This window comes from Triturus cristatus, chromosome 1_2 (genome assembly GCF_964204655.1).
Source record: "Triturus cristatus chromosome 1_2, aTriCri1.1, whole genome shotgun sequence".
NCBI classification, from domain to species: domain Eukaryota; kingdom Metazoa; phylum Chordata; class Amphibia; order Caudata; family Salamandridae; genus Triturus; species Triturus cristatus.
This window is the reverse complement of record NC_140580.1, coordinates 646591847-646612150: the sequence shown is the minus strand read 5'-3', so window position 1 is coordinate 646612150 and position 20304 is coordinate 646591847. Positions and strand designations below refer to the sequence as shown.

The window sequence follows — 20304 nt, the reverse complement described above, 5'->3', positions numbered from 1 at the left end:
TGTGCCATCTCCATGCATCCAACCTTGGCCTGGCCACCATTCTCCACAGCCACCTGACTCCTGCTTGCAGGACATAGTTCTCCCACCTGGCTACACATACCTGGGACTCCCACCCCAGGACACTCCACATGATCCCTGACCTCTGCGCATGACTGTTGCTCTTCGAAATAGGTCTGTCCGCAAAGTTGTGCAGGCACCCCCTCAGCTGGTTGGGCCCATCACGGGTGAGTATGGTGCTCCATGTCTGTATTGGATGATACATTGTGATCCATGCATGTCCTGTGCCAGACTCAGACCCCAGGGTATGCATGGTTGGAGTTACTTCAAAACTCAGGCATGGTTTGACTTTCCAACACACACATGTAATGGAATAATGCTAAATGACGGCATCATCTCGTGATTTTTAAGATTTTTATTAGTGGTGGGGTACGTGTTTGGGGGGATGTAAAGTGGTGCTCGCCGGGTGTCTGTAATCCAAAGTTCACAGGGGGAGTTGGGATCCTTGCCATTGGAAGTCATCAGAGTCCATGCCACAGTCTTTGTCAACATTGGTCAGACAGTGACCAGCAAGTCCATGTGGCAGAGAATGTCATTGGATGAGGTGCTGCTGTTGCGCCAGAGGGCCAGGTGCCAGGCCAGGTGACCTGGGAGATGGTGATGGTCTGCTGACTCTCACGGTCTTTTGCGTGGATGACCCACCTTGCTCCGGGGACCCTCAGAAGCAGGCCGTGACGATGTCTGGGATGCTCCGTCAGACGAATCCTCCTCCTGATCCCTCCCTGTGGCTGGTGGTGATCTACGCCTGGTTTCACAGGGAGTGTTGCCCATTTATTCAGCAATCCGACGGAGTACACGGGTCATGTCTGTTTGCACCGCCACGAGCTCAGCCATTCTTGCCTCCATCCGTCCTTGGTGTTGCTGTTGACTGGCATATTGCTCGGCCTGCAGGTTCTTAATGTGATTGAGGGCCTCCATGGCCTGGCTGATGCCCCTGGTGTCATGCCGGTATGTGTCCAGGATGTTGCGGATGTGTGACATAACCGGTTCCTCAGCTGTCTGGTCAGGTTCGCGCCTCCGCCGTCCTCCACTCCCACCACCCCTGCCCACTTGAGCCTGGCCTGCCGTGGTGGGCACATCGGGTCTCTGGGACCCCTGAGGGATGGCATTTGCGGGGTCGCCTGCCTCCTCCTGGGTGCCCAGGGTACCTTGTCCCTCCTGGTCAGACTGCGTTGTGTGCGAGCAGGGCTCCTGTGTGTATCCTGGGATGTGGCAGGAATGGGGGTGATGGTTGGCACAGTTGTACCTGACGCAGGTGCTGCAGGTGCTTGGGCACCAGAGGGGCCAGGTTGGTCGGGGACATCCACGGTGTGGTGAGAGTCGTCGCTGCCGGTGGGATCATCGTCACGCCGAGCCTGGTCCTGTGATTCTTCCCCCCCAGTGTTGGGAGGAGATCGACGACGTTGCCCTGTGTGTGAGAGAGAGACAATGTTAATGGTGTTACATGCGTCATCCATGTTTCATACATATTCAAGTTGGCACAGTTCCTCTGGGTAGTTGGATATGTCTAGCATTCCTCTCACAGTGCACTTGTGGATGGGTATGTTGCGGGGGACAGATTGATATGTACTCCTGGTTATTTGGCCTGTCTGATGAGTGTTGGGATGCTTATTTGGCTATGGATTGGTCTTGTTGTGTCACATATCTATTGTGGGAGTGCCAATTTACGTTGGCTGCCCCGGGGGTGTGTGCTTGTGTAATGGGGGGGGTGTGACCGGGCATGCTGTTGGGTGTGGTGTGATTTGTCATTGGGTCTACCAGGTGATGTGTCTATCCCCTCATGGTGCCTGCTGGCATGACAGTGAATGTGAGTTCCTGTGGTAGGTAGGTGGCATGTGGAGTTGGTGTTTGAGTGTACAGTGGTCACAGGTTTGCCTTGTGCTGTCTACAGCAGGGCAAAGTGTCATCTACCTTGTCTGTACTTGGCAAGTCCCTGTGCATGGTGCATGGGTATGTCCCTTGGCCACAGCTGTCAACGCTTTTCCTATGTGTGACACACTCTTTGTTGTTGCATCAGTTTTGAACGCAGTGAGCAGTGTAGCAAGCGTGCGTAGCGAGCGCTGCAGAACCGACTTACGTGTTGCACTGTACGTGGCCAAATGTTGCTTTGTCATGTCTATTGGAGAATGCAGGTAGGTAACTTATGCATTTGTGACTGGGTTCTAACAAACACAGTGAGTGGGTATACTGGGTGTGAGGTTAGGTTTGTGCCTGCAGCAAGGATCGACTCGTGCACAGTTTGACACATGGCCCAGTGCTTTCCAAACGAATGAGGGGTGTTTCACGCACTGCCAGACCTTGTCAACATGCACACAGTCCACCTGCTGATGAACGGACATGCCCACACCACCCAAGGGTGATTTTGTCTCCCTCTGTCTCCCTCTCTCCCCCCCTCTGTCACCCTCCTCCCTCTGTCTGTCTCCCTCTGTCGCCCTCTGTCTCCCTCCCTCTCTCTCCCTCTCCCTCCGTCTGTCTGTCTCCCTCTGTCGCCCTGTCTCCCTCCCTCTCCCTCCCTCTCCCTCCCTCTGTCTGTCTCCCTCTGTCGCCCTCTGTCTCCCTCTCTTTCTCTCCCTCTCCCTCCGTCTGTCTGTCACCCTCTGTCGCCCTCTGTCTCCCTCCCTCTCTCTCCCTCTCCCTCCCTCTGTCTGTCTCATCTGTCTCCCTCTGTCGCCCTGTCTCCCTCCCTCTCCCTCCCTCTGTCTGTCTCCCTCTGTCGCCCTCTGTCTCCCTCTCTTTCTCTCCCTCACCCTCCGTCTGTCTGTCACCCTCTGTCGCCCTCTGTCTCCCTCCCTCTCTCTCCCTCTACCTCCCTCTGTCTGTCTCCATCTGTCTCCCTCTGTCACCCTCCCTCTCTCTCCCTCTCCCTCCCTCTGTCTGTCTCCATCTGTCGCCCTCTGTCTCCCTCCCTCTCTCTCCCTCTCCCTTCGTCTGTCTGTCACCTCAGCCCAGATTCCTGGGCACACGCACTTTGCAGGTCTTTCAAAGGGCATTGGCTTGTTCATGTGGCTTTGTTTAGAATCTCCCGGACCCCATTGGGCAGAGTGTCTCTGAGTCTGCGCTGCAGCGGCGGTGTGTGCTGACACTCTTTCACAGTGATGCCTCTTCATTAGCTGCTGTTATGTGCAAATTGGGCCTTCATACCCATGTCATCCTGCGACGCGGCCGCCATTTGCAGGCGACACAGTACAGTGTCGGGACACACTGTTTGTATAGCTGTGCCCTAGGCCATATGGGCTGAGGGCATTGGTGTCTGCTTCTGAGTTGCACAATGTGATTTTGGAGGCCCCCCCTCCTGGCATCATGGACATCCTGTCTTGTGTTGGTGTTTTGTGTGGCATGTGACTTGGCATGGCCTTGCTTGGTGCATGGGGCATGGAGCCGCTAGTGGCATGTGCGTGTTTTTGGAGTGTGGTCGTGTCCGGTGATTGCTTTGGGGTAGTTGCGTGCATTATTGTGAGTTGGGTTGTTGATGCGGTTCCCCCCATGTGGGGTGAGTTGTTTGTGTACTCACCAGGCTCGACGACTCCTCCTACTCCGTGTACTCCCACCGGCGGCAGCGTGCGCATCACCGTCTCCTCCCAGGGATGGTAGTGTACTGGTCTGGGGGGCGGGCCACCTCCAGTGATGTTCCCCTGGTTGTATTCGTCTGTCATTTTGCGGCGGACCGTCCTCCGCAGATCGTACCACCTGGCTTGGCATTCATGCCTGGTCCTTCTGATGGGCGCAACAGCATTCACCCTCTCGATGATCCTCTGCCACATGGCTGATTTAGCTGCTACGCTGGTCTGTCTGACCAATGTTCCAAAGAACTGTGGCTCGACTCTGATGATTTCGTTGACAAGGATCTCCAGCTCCGCTGTTGTGAACTTTGGATTCCTGTCTGTGGGCATGGTGTGGGGTGTGGATGGTTGTGGGTGTGTGTGTGTGGTTGTGAAGGTGTGTGTGTGAATGTGATGAGGGGGTGTTTGTGAAGGTGGTTGTGTGAAGGTGTGCAAGTGTAAGGTGTAGTAAAGGTTCAAGTATGGTGCTGTGGGTTGTCTGTGGGGTCTGGCAGCAGTGGGTCTGTTGCAAAGGCTCATGGTTTGTGTCTGTGGGCCCTTTTTATTGGTCCATTTGTGGGTGTGGCTGTGTTTGAACTTTGGGTGGGTGTGTTATAAGGAGTGGTTGTGTTTTGGGCCTCTGTTTACCTGTTTGGCTGTTGCAGGTCAGTGTATTGGATGTATTTGGGCTTGTTGGACGTGTTTTGTGGTGTTGTGCGATTCGAATTGACTCTCCTTGTGGTGTTTTGCAGTGTCCTGGTTCAGTATGTGTGTTTTTCGCGTCTGTGAGGTGCGTACATCGGCCATGTTGTTGTACAGTGCTCACATTTGCTATGGCTTGGTACGACTCGTACATGCGCAAGGCTGGGTGAGGGTGCTGGTGTTGGGGCCTCGGGTAGGGTGCGTACAGGCACAGGCAGGGTGTAGGGGCCTGGGGTACATGCCGTACATACGTGAACCGAGGGTACGGCGCGTACATGGGGGGGGGCTGGGGGTACGGCGGGTACACACGGGGTGCTGGGGGTACGGTGTGTGCCCCCACCCCCGTATGGACGGTGCGTACCCCCACCTCCGTATGGATGGTGCGTACCCCGTATGTAAGCACCGTCCCCCAGCACATACCCCCATCCCCCCGTATGTACGCGCAGTACCCCCAGCCCCCCCTATGGACGGTCCGTACCCACACCCCACCCCGTACGTACGGAGCGTACCCCTACCCCACCCCGTAGGTACAGAGCGTACCCCCACCAGTAAGTACGGATCGTACTACCACCCCCGTAGGTACGCTGTGGACCACCCCAGCACGTAACGCACCGTACATACGGGGGGGTTACGCTCCATACCTACGGGGTGGGGGTACGCCCCATACCTACGGGGGTGGTGGTACGCTCCGTACCTAGGGGGGGTGGGGGTACGCTCCGTACCTACGGGGTGGGGGTATGGCGCGGACATGGGGGGGTGCTGGGGTACGGCACGTACGTGGGGGGGTGTGCTGGGGGGGTGTTCGGCGCGTATGCGGGCAACTATTTAGACGACTCCATAGTTGCTATGGGAGTTCGCACCGTACGGTGTTTTTTCCATACGGTTGTGAATTCGGACGGACGGGACGGATCGTACTTGCGCGCTCGGACTTCAGTTTCCCGAATCGTAGGTAAAACTGTCCGGGGACGTCTCGGACACTTTTTCCGACCCGAGGACGTGTCGGGGAATTTTCCCAATGCGATTCGTATGGATTTTTTCACATACGAATCGTACTTGCCAGTTTGTACGGGACTTGTACGATTCGTACGGAAAAAAAAACCGGATACGATTCGTACAGGGAATATTTTTCACGGATCGGAATCGGCACCATAATATATAATATATATACTTACTTAATAATTATTTTTAAGAATTATTTTAATAACTTATAAATTATTTAAAAATATTATAAATTACCAATACATCTGTACACATAAAACAATAACATGAATAAAAATTAAATAATTACGTACAACAAATTAAAAAAATTACATTTCATTTGAATATTTTTAATTAATTATATATTACATTAGCTAAAATAATACAAAAAATATTAAATATCAGAGAGAATAAAACTACTACTCCAACAAAAACAACAGTAAGGAAAATATTGGATAGCGTAGGGCTAAAAATTACTATTTCCACTCCAGGGAGTGTAACAGTAGGGAAAGTGTTGGATAGCGTAGGGGTAAAAATGACTATTCCAACTCCAAAGAGTGCAACAGTAGGGAAAGTGTTGGATAGCGTAGGGGTAAAAATGACTATTCCAACTCCAGAGAGTACAACAGTAGGGAAAGTGTTGGATAGCGTAGGGGTAAAAATTACTATTCCAACTCCAGAGAGTGCAACAGTAGAGAAAGTGTTGGATAGCGTAAGGGTAAAAATTACTATTCCCACACCAGAGAGTGCAACAGTAGGGAAAGTGTTGGATAGCGTAGGGGTAAAAATTACTATTCCAACTCCAGAGAGTGCAACAGTAGGGAAAGTGTTGGATAGCGTAGGGATAAAAATTACTATTCCCACTCCAGAGTGTGCAACAGTAGGAAAAGTGTTGGATAGCGTAGGGGTAAAAATTACTATTCCAACTTCAGAGAGTGCAACAGTAGGGAAAGTGTTGCATAGCGTAAGGGTCAAAATGACTATTCCAACTCCAGAGAGTGCAACAGTAGGGAAAGTGTTGGATAGCGTAAAAGTTAAAAATAACATACTTATAAATAAAATAATTATTTAAAATATTTATTGATTTATTTATTAAATAACTAAATTATTTACAAATACCAATAAATAATTATTACAAACACAACTACCAATGAATAATTAATTAGCAATAAATTAATAATAAATACCAATAAATAATAATTAATAAACATTAATTACAACATAATAAATATTGAACAATAAAATATTTTTCATAACAAAAACATATTAATTATTAAAAAGTAATTACCAATTCAAATATATTGAACAATTAAGGGGTCGATTCCGATCCTGGATTTTTTTTTCCCGTACGACTCGTATCCGTATTTTTTTACGTACGAATCGTACAAGTCCCGTACAAACGGCGAAGTACGATTCGTACGTGAAAAATACATACGAATCGCCTCGGGAAAAGTCTTCGAGACGTCCCCGTACAGTTTTACATACAACTCGTAAAACTGAAGTCCGAAAACACAAGCGCATGGAAAAGGCCCCGTACGGAGCGAACTTTGTACGAGCCCTACCCCGAGTACACTTGTGCCCGGGGTATGAGTCGTATTGCCCCCCCAGCCTCCCACCCCTCCCACGTACGTCCCCACCGTACCCCCCACCCCCCGTATGTACGGACCGTACCCCCACCCCCCAGTATGTATGGACCGTACCCCCCACCCCCGCGTATGTACGGACCGTACCCCCCACCCCGCGTATGTACGGACCGTACCCCCCACCCACGTATGTACACACCGTACCCCAGGCGTACCCCAATCCTCGCGTATGTACGGACCGTACATACGCGAGAATTGGGGGTATGCCTGGGGTACAGTGCGTACATATGCGGCGGGTGGGGGGTACGGTCCGTACATACGCGGGGGTGGGTGGTATGGTGCGTACATATGCGGGGGGTGGGGGGTACGGTCCGTACATATGCAATGTTGGTGTACGCACCGTACATGATGACAGGTACGATGTGGGTGATGGCATGTACGTCGCGTAGCGGGCCCCCTTTTCCTCGTGCATCGCGGCGTACTTAGCTTTTCCGGCAATTTTTGGCTCCCGTAAAAATATAGCCGTGCGGAGTGCTGTGGGTACGAATCGTACTTGCTGGTCCGTAAAGCGCTGCCTGTCTCCGTGCGGACGTCGCGTACGCGTTGTCCAGGATCGGAATTGTATGTATTTTTTAGCCGTACGGTGTTTTTTACGATTCGTACGGAAATGGTATTTCTGTACGAATCGTACTTGCCGGTTTGTACGGTGGAATTCCCGGGTACGAGTCGTACGGAGAAAACGCTCCGTACGACCATTTGTACCCGGGTTTTACAGGATCGGAATCGGCACCATAATATTTGTTATACCCCAAAATAATTATTATTAAACATTAATTACCAATTAAAAAATGATGAACAAATAAATATTTTTTATACCTAAAAATATTCATTATTAAACAGTAATTACCAATTAATAATTACTTATTAATATATTAATTAGACATTTAAATAAATAATATATTTAATCATATTTAATGACCAATTAATGATTAATAAGCAATACATTATTTTTCATAACCAACATATTATAATTTAAAATATTTACAAATTAATAATTAATGTCCAATAATTTAATTATCAATACCCAACAACAAATTTAATAATTACCTAATTGGATTTCAATTACTTCCAACACTATTCCCCTATAAACGCACAACACACTCCAATAATAAAATAATACACTTGACATAATTATCAATTAATAAAAACGAATTACCAATTAATACAAATTAATTACCAATTAATAATTAATTAACAATAACATAATTATCAATACCAATAAATGAAAATAAATTATTACTTAATTACAATTAAATTAATTCCCACCCTATTCCCCTATAAACCCACAACCCGCTACAGAACTTAAACGCAAAAATTAATTAAAATTATTTAATAATTCCTAAAAATGTATAATTAATTTCATATAATTAAATTACTTCCCACCCTATTCCCCTATAAGCCTACGGTACTAAAACACAAAATTGACTTAAAAAACCATTGTTAACATATAAAAATTGTATACATTTATTTTAAAACCAGTAGAACACTTAGCAAAAAACATATAACACATACATATTAAATACATATTAAAATACATAACAATAATATAAATATCGATATTAGTAACATCAACATTAGTAACCGATATATTTGATTTCGATATTACTAACTTCGATATTACTAACATCGATATAAAAAAAATCTATATTACTTACCTTAGGGTCGATATTCTATTCATAGATATTCTTAACATCGATATTCTGTCCCTTCGATATTGTCAACTCGATATTAGTGTAGGTCGATATTTAATTTTCGATATTTTGACTGCTCACCAAATGACACATTACAAAGCAACTCTACTAGACTGAATGCTCTATATTTGGCTTTGAGGGGGATTTACAAAAGGCACCTCCAAGGAATAAAGAATTTACATCCTTTTATGAGGAGCTACTAGAAGAAGAATATAAAAAAAGACCAGCGCCATATACAATCTGGGAGGAAGAACTGCCTATGACCGCTACTGAGAATGTCTGACAAGTATCTTTATACTCACTGTATAAAACAGTTACAAAATTAGCACCACACAAGGAACCATTTTTTCACCATTCCTAGAATCCACTCGAACCCAAAAAATATTACAAAGATGAAGAGACAAGAAGAAGTCAGATGTATGAGTTGTAATCGGCCACATGTTGATGACATTTACGTGTTTGTTGTCCTATACTTGTTGAATATTGGAATAGCCTAGGTAATATTGGACCAGCACAGGTAAGATCATGTCAGAAGTCTTATGCCAAGATATCAAGGTAAACCCCACCTGAATTCTCTTAGGTATCATCGAGGAAGATGAGTATACACAACTGAGTAAGGTGGACGCAAGGTCCATATGTTTCTTGTTGCCAGAGTGGAGATTTGTAAAAAATGCATATTACCATTCCCCTTCCACTCTGCAGGTTTGGTTAACCAAGCTCTGTTATTAGTCAGATATAGATGAGAAATGTAAAAGCAATCAAAGGTTGAATATTTGGACAAAACTTAATCAGTGGAGAAAGCTGGTCAAATGACTATACCAGAATGCAGTCTTAGACTGTATTCTAGCCTGTCACTATTGAGCTAAACCTCTGGTGACCTAAATAAGATATAATGTATAAATATATATTGATAAGGACCAGGCAAGAGAACATTTCTTGGGGCAGCAACATATGGAGCTCATTCTGAATGGTAAATCCGAACAAAAAAATATATAACATAGACCCCATATTTGGGTGTCAGCTTCAAGGTAACTGGTTTCCCTATCCCAAACGTCTGTTACCACTAGGTTTTGTGCAGCAGGGCCCTCTGCGGTAACCCACAATTCCAAAAACTCACTATCATGGGTGCAGCTGGTACAGGACTTCATGTAACAGTCTCTCTTGTTTTCCCCTTCCTACTGACACCTGAAACAAGTCACACCTTTTTAGCTTGAAAGAACGTCCCTGCCCTCCCTTGTGTTATTCCCGACTTGGAACACAATTCCCTTTCTGCTTGTGGCCCCCCCTTGGAAAATTGGGAATTGCCCTGGCCCTTGCGCTTAGATTTGGAACCAGTCTGTTGAGAGAGTTTGTCTCTCATCTGCCCTGCTGCTCCATCTCTTTCTAAACTCTCTTAGCTAACTACTTGTCAGCCATCACTGCACGTTTTTCTGGACCCTTGCCTGTCAAATCTTACAGGTATTGCCTAAGAGAGGTAGAACACTTCTCCTTGTGTCTCTCTGTCACCACCCACTGGTAAAGGGTTTGAAAAGTCTTTTGCCTCCATCCCTCTCATTTCACTCATTCCTATAACACTACACACCACAAATCCAAGTCTGAAATGGACCACCATCTGTTCTCTTGCTTCCTTTAAACCCCTGAAAGTATTGTGCTGGCTGCTGCCTAACCCATCTGATTAAATATTCCTTCATTCACTCATAGTTCATTTGCTTAGATTCAGGCATCTTTCCAATGACTGCTGTAACTTCTGTTGGCAAGTGATTTATTAAGCTGGCTACCTTAAACACATTCAAAGAGTGAGCTCTACAAGCAAGCTCAAAAGCCATTCAGTATATATTATTCCTCCACATACATGCACACAAGGTCTTCTGGAACCTTGTCAGGTACTGCAATGAATTGGAAAGTGGGATCGCTTTGCCCAGATGTACATGTGTTTGTTGCCATCCTGAGCTTCTCTTTTTCTAAAGCTGTCTAGTTTCTTTTAATGGGCACTAATGTAACTCATAAGGAAATACTTGTCCTTGTTCACTTGAGTCCTTCATCCTGTTTTCAAAAGCATCCCTCTACTGGTCTCAGGACAGGGAGTTAAAAGAATTCCAGATCTAAGCGTAAGGGCCAGGCCAAAACCCAAGTTTCCAAGGTGGGCCACAAGCAGAAAGGGAGTAAAAAATCTACCAAGACTAGCCTTGCATATATCATATTACTGTGCAGGTTATAAGATGTAAAAGCTGAACTTTTTGCTCTGTTGTTGAAGGTTGAAACTGGCTTTTGCAGGATATCATTCCACTTACTGCCAGTTGTCAGTTCATGTACGGGTGGACAAGAGACAAGCAAGGACTACTGATGTCTTGTGGTTCACCCTCCTGAGGACTTGCACATTGGGACAAGAACAACCCTTTCAACTCTTAGCTCTCAGTGGTAGCACAGGTGAGTAGTCATAGTCTTCTCGGAGAGGTAGAGAGGGGTGCTTGAGGTCAGAACTCAACAGTCACCCAAGCAGCACAATATCTGATTGTTCAACCCAGTGCTTTCAGTAATATCATTTTTGCAATATCTATGAATTACAGTTCAGTGTACAGGCACTGGGGCTATTGTGCCTTGGTATGACACTCACCCTTTTCCAGCCGTTGAGTGTCACTCCTTCTCTGAGATAGACATGTCTCCCCTGTGGGGTAGAGTATCTCAGAAGGCACAAATAAAGCCTCAGGTGCAGATTAACCCTTTTAGAGGTAGAAGCTTTCAGTTCAGTAAAGTTCCACTCTTACAGTTGGTAAAGTCTCTTGAGGTCAGTGATGGACTGACAAAGCATGCAGTGTCTTTCTCTCCCTCTTCTGGGAAATGGCATGCAATTCACGGTGTAGCAGCCTCCTTCAGTCATGGGGAGATTGTGGTGTATGACGGTAGCCAACTCCATTGCTTAATCCCTCCAGCAGGAAGTACAGATAACAAAGTAGCAGTTCCCCTTTGGATCTGAGCTGATCATGATTGATTTCTTGCCCACTTTTGGGCACTAGCAGCAGTGGTTGATGTGAGTGGGTCATGTCATCCTGAGGTCGCAACGGCATGGTAACCCACAGTGGTAAACTTTGCTGGTCGCTATGGCATTGGCTTCTGTGGGCTTGGTTATTTTGCTTACAGCTGCATGGAGAGTTGTGGGTTCTCCTCTATTGGTCACAGTTGGCACACTTGTCTTCACCACAGTGGCTAGGACAGCCCTGGGCCTACTTATTTGGTTGGAGAGGTGTTAGCAGGCAGATCTGTGGTTCAAACCAGAATTAGCACAAAGGAGCGCCCGATGCCCACCAATACTTTGGGTACACAGATTACACTCCTCTGTCAGACCCCACCAGCACAAGGGTCTTGCTGCTCCTAGCTTATCCTGGACAAGTGCACCATCTGTAGGGTTGGTAGGCTTCTTCCCTCACTAGACAAGTTGGCTTTTACGCACTTTCGGTTCATATTGACTGCTTCTTCGAGTAAGGCAAGCCTTCAGGTAATGTCCCCTCACTCCTGAGATGGTAGCTTTCAGTGAGTCAACAGCTCTGGTTGCACCACGGTCTGGTTAGTACAGGATACTATACTATTTAGTAGCAGAGCGCGTTACAAAAGCCTCTATAATATAATAATGTACAGCACTCCCTTCCTCAGTGACAGAGAACTTATAACTGGATCAACGAGAACATCCATAACTCTCACATCTATGCGGTAAAAGCAGACAAGCTGTGGATTCAGAACCAGTTCAGGGTGGTTTTCCTTTCAAATGTACTTTCCAGGCTGCTTTTTGGACACAGCCTTTGTGTAGAGTAGTGCTCCTCACAACAGGGTAGCCTCATGCCTGTAGCTCCAACAACAGAGGCATAAAGAGGTGTGAGCTTTCTGTCACTGGCTGTCATCAACCACACTGCTGAGTTATCAGGGAAGAGACAAAATGCAGGCCTCACCTAGGGTCTTCCTTCCACCTTGAACTACGGAGGCTGCAGTTCCACCCTTCACTCCAAGCATTTCCTAAATGGCATTGCTGCAGGAAGATATTAGCAGTGCTCCTTCACAAAAGACCTAATTGAATTACTGAATAAGCTTTGCCTTCTCTTTCCCTATTTCAGTGTCTAGGTCTCCTTCCTCTAGCTTCAGGAATGTCAGTACTACACTTCCACTGGCTTGAAAGACAATCTCACCTCAATCATGTGTACTAGGCCAAGCCAGAAGTATCCAAAATGGATCCCTTAGGTCTCCATTACTCTATCTCACTCATGCACACAAAGCTTGCATAGAGGCTACATACCCTTAGAATGTTAGTGTTAGGATCTGGGTTATTGCATAGAGGCTGAACTGTACACGAATTGGCCGGTAGGCCTCCACTCCAGTGACAAAGATAAAGTGGTCTGGTCAACTATAACTTCACAAAACATGATATGCTGCCACCATTGCTTTACATGCAAAACCATAACAGGGAAACTAGTCCACTGTCAATGTAAAGAGGTCCCAATTAGTGTGCTCTTCCAGGTCACAGGACAGGATGTGGACTTCACTCATGTCAAGGGACTGGCCTAGGTCTTTGCACACTTGTAGGATTACAGAAAGGCCAGGGTCAAAAATCAAGCTACGAGATACAGTTGGGCACTCGAGGCACGAGTTCACAACTGTACTTCACGCAGGGGACATTACCCTCACTAATACATTTCTTGCTGTTTTATATGGTATGGTGCTTTTGTTGTGTCTTGGTGTCAAAATCATCTAAAATCAAAAAAAGAAAACAACTTTAGTTGGTTATTGCTCTCCTTCCTCTAAGTAACAATACAAGAATGTCATCAAAAGTTGTTCTTTTCCAAAAATGATTTTCAAAATAATTTCAATAAACGTTTCACATATGAAACCTTTTCAATCTGTTGTGCATATGTTCATTAGTCCTTGCTGAAAATCAGGTGTTTATTATGTGAGCTTACTTCTCGGTTTTTATCATACCTATTCGTCTCATCTCACACCTGGTATTTTATGCTGTTAGTCATTCATCAATAAGTAATAGTTTTCAAGATAACAAATTCTCATAAGAATGCAATAAACGTCAGAAGCAACAATGTTCTTGGTCATGTCCGAAATCATAACCGCAACCTAATTTGATTGACATACAATGAATTTATTATGTGCCCTCTAAACATTGAGAGTGATCGCTTTCAAAGGACAAAAATTAATTATGATTTTGTGAAATTGCAGAATGACATTGCCCATAATGCAAGAGTAGTTTGTCTTAGCATAGTATATTAAAATATTAATAATAGGCTGAAATTCAGTAATGTTCCTTTCAATCATACAATTAAATAAGGTAGCAAAAATAATTACAGCTATGAAGGCAATCCTGCCTCAGATGAGCCAACGTGCTAAAAAAATATTTAGAGATCTACCCGGGGTTACAAAATGATACCCCGGATATTAGGCAGGGGCATCAAACTGTCCATGGGCTTGATTGCTGATGGACATTATTTAACTATAATCTATTTATCGAGACGGTATAAAGCAGTAATAATATTGATGATATCTTGTACTTAATGACTTATGAAGCATACAAAACGGCCGAATGAGGTTGTGTTCCAGACACATGTCGAACTAGTTATCATCTTGGATAATGCAGTTATTCATATCTTTTGAGCGCGCAACGTGCGTCCCAAAAACAAAAAGTGGCCTTTTAACAATAGTATATTTGCAGATGACTGTATTGTAACAAAGCAAAGGAAAGCGTCACAGAAATATTTGAAGGGATGTCTCACACATTCATTCATTGGAATAACTGCTCACAGAAATATGTCACCAACAGGAATCTGATACGAGAGTAAAAAAATCATTTTATGTTATAACCCCAAACACTTGCACATAACTGAAGCCATCTAACCTGAATATAATTAAATGCTCTCTGATAGTGAGTCAGCGACCACCAAGTACAGAGGAAAAGTCTTCCAAGAAACCAATAGTTAAGGTTACATGTATGTGAATTATCGAAAACATTGTGGGCCTGAATAGTGAATATGTTAGATAATGAGAGAAAAGTTATGGAAGATCCTCATCGGATAGTTCATTTTTTGGCAGTTGAACCAAAATGTTTACTCCACACAGTGGCTGTCAAACAGTTTTCATTTTTGAAGATATACCCATTCTTTTTTTTAGTTCAAGCATTTTTATTAGTTAAAAATGAAACAGGAGCAAAAAATCAGAAATACATGCAATACAAGCGAAATTCCAAGAAATACAAGATACACATGAAAATACAGTTGATTACACAGAGCACATTTGTACAGCAGTCACAGAAGTTAGACAGATGAGCGAGGACACAGCAGAGGGATGCGTCTGCAATATTATGAATCAGAAAAAATGTGATCAAGAGCACAAAAATAGCCGTACTACCAGTAAGACTAGGTATGGTGTAGAGCAGTACCAAGTAAATTGACGGTATTTGTATCGCCTGTGGTACATAGAAAAAAACTAGAGAGGAAAGGGGGTTGAGAAATAGGTTGGGATGTCTGTCACATGACTCTAGCTTGATCCCTAAGAGACAATACTGAAAAGGGTCAGTGGGCCCTGAGAGCCTAGTTTCATGTAATTATCAAGGGACCGCCAAACCCTACCAGAGATTAGTGGTACAGAATGTTTCCCTAAGAGTGACATATGAGCCCCACGGAGATATGAATCCGAAGCCGACCAGGTGTGGTACGATAGATTTTGAAAGGACTTCCTTTCTGTAAGTATGACTTTAACTGCAACGGTTAAGAGCAAGTCTAACAAGGCTGTATCTGTAGAGTCTAAGGGTTCTTAAATGCAATACAAGCAGCACCTCAGATCGGGTTTTACCTCTACAAATGATCAAAGAAGCAATCAATGCTCTTAAACATGGCTACTATACTAGTGTAACTGGTGGTTTTATTGTTTGTTTTTCTAAAGAATTTACTGACTGATTGTCCCAAAATTATTGTAGTTTTTTAGAAGATAAAGGATACCTACAAAGGATTATGATTGAATCCACATTCATTACTTTTTTAAATGAGACACAGATAAAGAAATGCTGGCTAAACATAACAATGTTTCCTTACCAGGTCCAGTTTGCAAAATATATGCAAATATCTTAGCAGAACCGTTATCCATAACCAGTCTAATTGTATTAGGTGCAGAAACAGTGTATTTGTCAATGGACAATTGTGAAGTGATAAGATAAGATTGTTCTCCCACCTAATTGAGAGTGTGAGGAAGAGTCCCAAACCGATTATAGTTTTAGCCCTGGATACCCAAAAAGCATTTAATAGAGCATCAATGGGTTTCCTATGCACTATTAGCTTTACAAAAATGCTCATTCACTTAAAAATAAATGTATATGGCATCTTTAGCTGTGGAGGCATTAAGTAATATCACCATCTATTTATTTGCACTTTTTTAAGGTACAAGACAGTTGTGCCATTTTTAATACTTTCTTAATAACTTGTTATAATAATTCAGAGACTTAAAATTATGGAATAGCAAAAAAGAAATTAACATATATTCTTTAACGCCTCATGCATTTACTCTCAAATCCCAAGGTGTTCGTTCAGAGACTCCTGAAAATAATATTGTCTTGTATTTCTGGATATGTTCTAAACAACACCAAATTGGAGATAATGACCAGAAATTATCATAGTGTTCAGGCCGAGCTGAAAGTCTGAAACTGCAAAATGTTCTATAACAATATTGAGGGTTCTTGTCTCCATGCATAAATAAATACACATATAAAGATTTATTTGCTCTTCATACTTTCAAATTCTGGATCATCTTCTGGCTTTCTACAAACAGGGGGCCCGATTCACAGAACTAACTTAAGACAAAATCCTAAACTTACTACTTTTGGTATTCACAGAAGTTAGGATTTTGTCTTAAGTTTGTCTTAAGACAGACTTAAGACAGACTTAAGACAAACTTAAGACAAACTTAAGACAGACTTAAAACAGACTTAAGACAGACTTAAGACAAACTTAAGACAGACTTAAGACAGACTTAAGACAGACTTAAGTTAGAATTTTGTCTTAAGTTTGTCTTAAGTCTGTCTTAAGTCTGTCTTGAGTCTGTCTTAAGTTTGTCTTAAGTTTGTCTTAAGTTTGTCTTAAGCCTGTCTTAAGTCTGTCTTAAGTCTGTCTTAAGTTTGTCTTAAGACAAACTTAAGACAAAATCCTAACTTCTGTGAATACCAAAAATAGTAAGTTTAGGATTTTGTCTTAAGTTAGTTCTGTGAATCGGCCCCAGTATTTTGCCCTTTTTTTGTTAAATTCTGTGTAAGTACTTTATTGCCTTTCTAGTGATGTTAGTATTTTAGGAATCAAATCTTAAACGAAACATGAAATAAGTAGTTGGAGGATGCACTGGATGTTTGGTGGTTTATGTGAAGACGAATAATAGTAAAACTTTCTCCATTCATTTTCTGCTCGCCCCCCCCCCACGTTTAAGTTGGAATGTTGTAGCTGCTCCATCAAAACGGATTTAAAAGTATTCAAAATTGAAATGCTTCTGGGGGTCATGTTTGTTTTCAATGTATGGAATAATTTTGAGTGTTAATGTTGTAGTGCAATTATATGTTGGACAAATCTCAGATGGACTCTGAAAATTACTTGGACCATGAACACTTTGTAGGTCTCTCATTGTTGTATTTAAGATTAGGATTAGCTGAACTCCAAGTTCTAGAAATCAAAGGATGGTTCAGAGAATTTCCAAGAGCCTTCTGCGTGGGCTCTTTTCATATTTCTACTGAAGTTTCCTTTTAATGTAAGCAATTTCTGAGAATTGTAAGTTATGTATGATCAGTCCTTATATCCTGTAGGAGAAATATGATTGTATAGATATATTCTGCAATTTCATCTGGAAAGTGTGAAGGATGAGTATTTATTTTTTCATAGTTTCATGTGACTTGATTGTGGTTGCCGTTACCTTTATCAGTTACCAGTGTGACTCAGACATTACATTTTATAGGCATATATTTTGTTTACATTCCCTAAGCATGTTTTATTAACTACCAGTTTTAATTGTATCCTTATAATAGTCAGTTTTTATAGTGTTTATATTTTGAAATACAAACTGTTGTTCAATAAATGTAATTTTATCTTCTTACAGATGTGTGACCATTTGAAATTGTAAAATCAAGTACAATGAAAGACCAGATTAATTAATTCAAATAAATTGCAAGAAATGGCAGAAAATAATCCTAAAGTGAAGGATGGTTCTGAAGAGATATTCCCTGTGGAAAGTATGTCTACAGCTGTGGATGCATGTAGAGTTGATTTGATGGAAGTCCAGAAAGAAGTGGCTTTGGCATCTATCCCAACATTAAGCGGGAAGGAGAAGTACCACGCTTTCATCAGCTTTAGTAGCCTGGATACTTCTTGGGTCCTTGAACTGGTTGTTAAACTGGAGGCCATGGGTCTAAAAGTGTGTTACCATGGACGGGACTTTGTCCCAGGGAAATTAATCACTGAGAATATGGTGGAGTCTATTGAGAGGAGTCAAAAAACACTGATGGTCTTGAGCCCTGACTTTGTGCGGAGTGGCTGGTGCCTGTTTGAAGCCAATCTCTCTCTCCTCAAGGACTGCATGGAACGAAAGCCCATTGTCCCTGTCATGCTGAAACCCTGCCCTGTTCCTCTTCACCTGAACCACCTGACCTATATTGAGGCCAACGACTCCCAATTTTTCAGGAAACTGCTACAGGTACTGTGCACATCGAATCATCAGCTGAGACACTCCACCATGGTCCCTTACCAACCCAGTGCACTGTATAATGGAAAGACGCTGCTAACATTAAGTGCTATAAAAGAAGATATCCCAAACTGGCAAACTGGGACTTTCAGCACTGCCCCTATCCCTGATCCGTTGAGAATGCTCATAGAAGACCCATTCATTTACCAAGCAGCAATTGAGGCAATCAATACCACTCCTGTCATGAGGTCGTTCATTCAAAACATATTCTGCAGGGTTATTCTCTGTGTGATATTGGTAATTTTAGCTGTTCTTTCTATTCTTTTTTATATACTTTTTAATACCTTACAGCCCTTTGCTGCTGTGCACTCATTTATCTCAAGGATGTCTCTCTTGCTAATTGGTTGTATTCTTTTGCCTGTTACATTTGTGAGTGTCTGTCGTTGGGGAAAAAGGGCTGAGAAGCGCAAGCATCTTGAGATGGCTCAAAGAACGGGACATGCCAATGAACTCCTGATGGGCACCTTGGTTTTGATAGGCTGTGAATCTCGGGTGAAGCTTCATTTTGTCTATATCTGCCTTGAAGAATGCAAACAGACCTTTGAGGACACATTCAGAAATGGACTTACATCAGCTGATGAGATGTTCAGACGAGCCATTGTATACTTCTCCTCAAATTATGCCGTCTGTGTGGCCCAAAAACATTTTCCATTTTATGAGGAGGTGCAAATACCGTGGCACCTAGACTATGGCATCTGCTTCTGTCAATATGTGTCACTGAGAGTAAAACAGGGGTTCTGGTATTAGATGGCTGGCAGGAGGAGCAACAGTGGGAAATCTGTGAAGCACCCTATGCCCTTTCACAAGCTATTCTGTGAGGTGAAAGAATTAAGTGCATCTGGGCTATGGCAAGGCACACTTGTTCAATAGTGGACACATAAGTAGGGTTCTAACCGCTGTAGCTGAATGATTGGATCGGGCCAGTGTTATGGTTATTCTTTATTAGATATTTCAAGCAGTGCATTGAGCCAATTGACTGATGGAGACAGAAGGCAGACTTAAGGAGCTAATTGACTGGAACCTGTGTACTCTCTAGGGTATGGATTGTGGTAGCCATTTTGACTGAAGGCAGTTCAAGCATTTAAGCCACATGCCAAACATGAGTAAACACAATCTAATCATATTATTTAATTCACTTGACAACATTATGTGATCATCAGCGACAACTTATAATCCTGTATCACTCTTTGCCCTTACCTCTCAAATTTGTATGAGCTTAGAAAGTAGCCCAATGCCAATTGTATGTATATTTTTTAAACTATTTTTGCAATTGTCCTCTACGTTAACCTCGGCATTCACCTTCAACATTGAGCAGTGCTGAATGCAGGTCATAAACACATGACATGATGCAGTGGGGAGTGGGATGTAATTACATATGTGAGAATAATTCGAAACAAACTACTCCACAGTTTACAGTTTTGTTATGAAAGGCACACTGTAAAAATGCAAGTGTTTTCTAAGCACATGAAATAGAATTCGTCTTTAATAAAAACCCTAATTAGCTATGCAGAAAGGGAGGGTTGTTTTGACTATAATCCTCAACTACTGCATTTGAGAAGAGAGCTATCAACTGCTCAAAGGAAGTGGAACCAGAATGTTGTTGTCAGAATGTTTTCTATCATAACCGTGACATCCTAAATACCTTGTACATAAATATTGCCCAATTGTTATAAATAATAAAAATGTATACTCAGCGCAATAGTGTTTTCGGAAACCTTATTAAGTAGCATATATTTGTGTCAGAAGTTATTTCTGACATGCAGCCTTGCAGTGAGACTTTGAAAGATAGCCAAAATCTTTGCTTTCTCCTGGCAACAAGCAACATATCTGTTGAACTCAGAAGAGGTCAATAATTTTGCCATTTTGCTTTATATTGCATGTGCATTTACCGTTTGCTAGACCCTATAGTTTTTGTTGGCTTTGAAATCTATGCACTTT

The 20304-nt window shown here is 43.2% G+C and overlaps 1 protein-coding gene across 3 annotated transcripts in view; it reads left to right on the top strand.

Annotated features, from left to right (window-relative positions):
- Positions 1-20065, top strand: part of LOC146867787 (uncharacterized) — a 120813-nt gene extending 100748 nt beyond the window's left edge. For all 3 annotated transcript variants that reach the window (XM_085608014.1, XM_085608024.1, XM_085608030.1), the window contains one exon: positions 17725-20065. In XM_085608014.1, coding sequence (XP_085464140.1) covers positions 17800-19113 — 1314 coding nt within the window. In that variant the 5' untranslated portion in view covers positions 17725-17799 and the 3' untranslated portion in view covers positions 19114-20065. The remainder of the gene's footprint in view (positions 1-17724) is intronic.
- Positions 20066-20304: the final 239 nt, after the last annotated feature.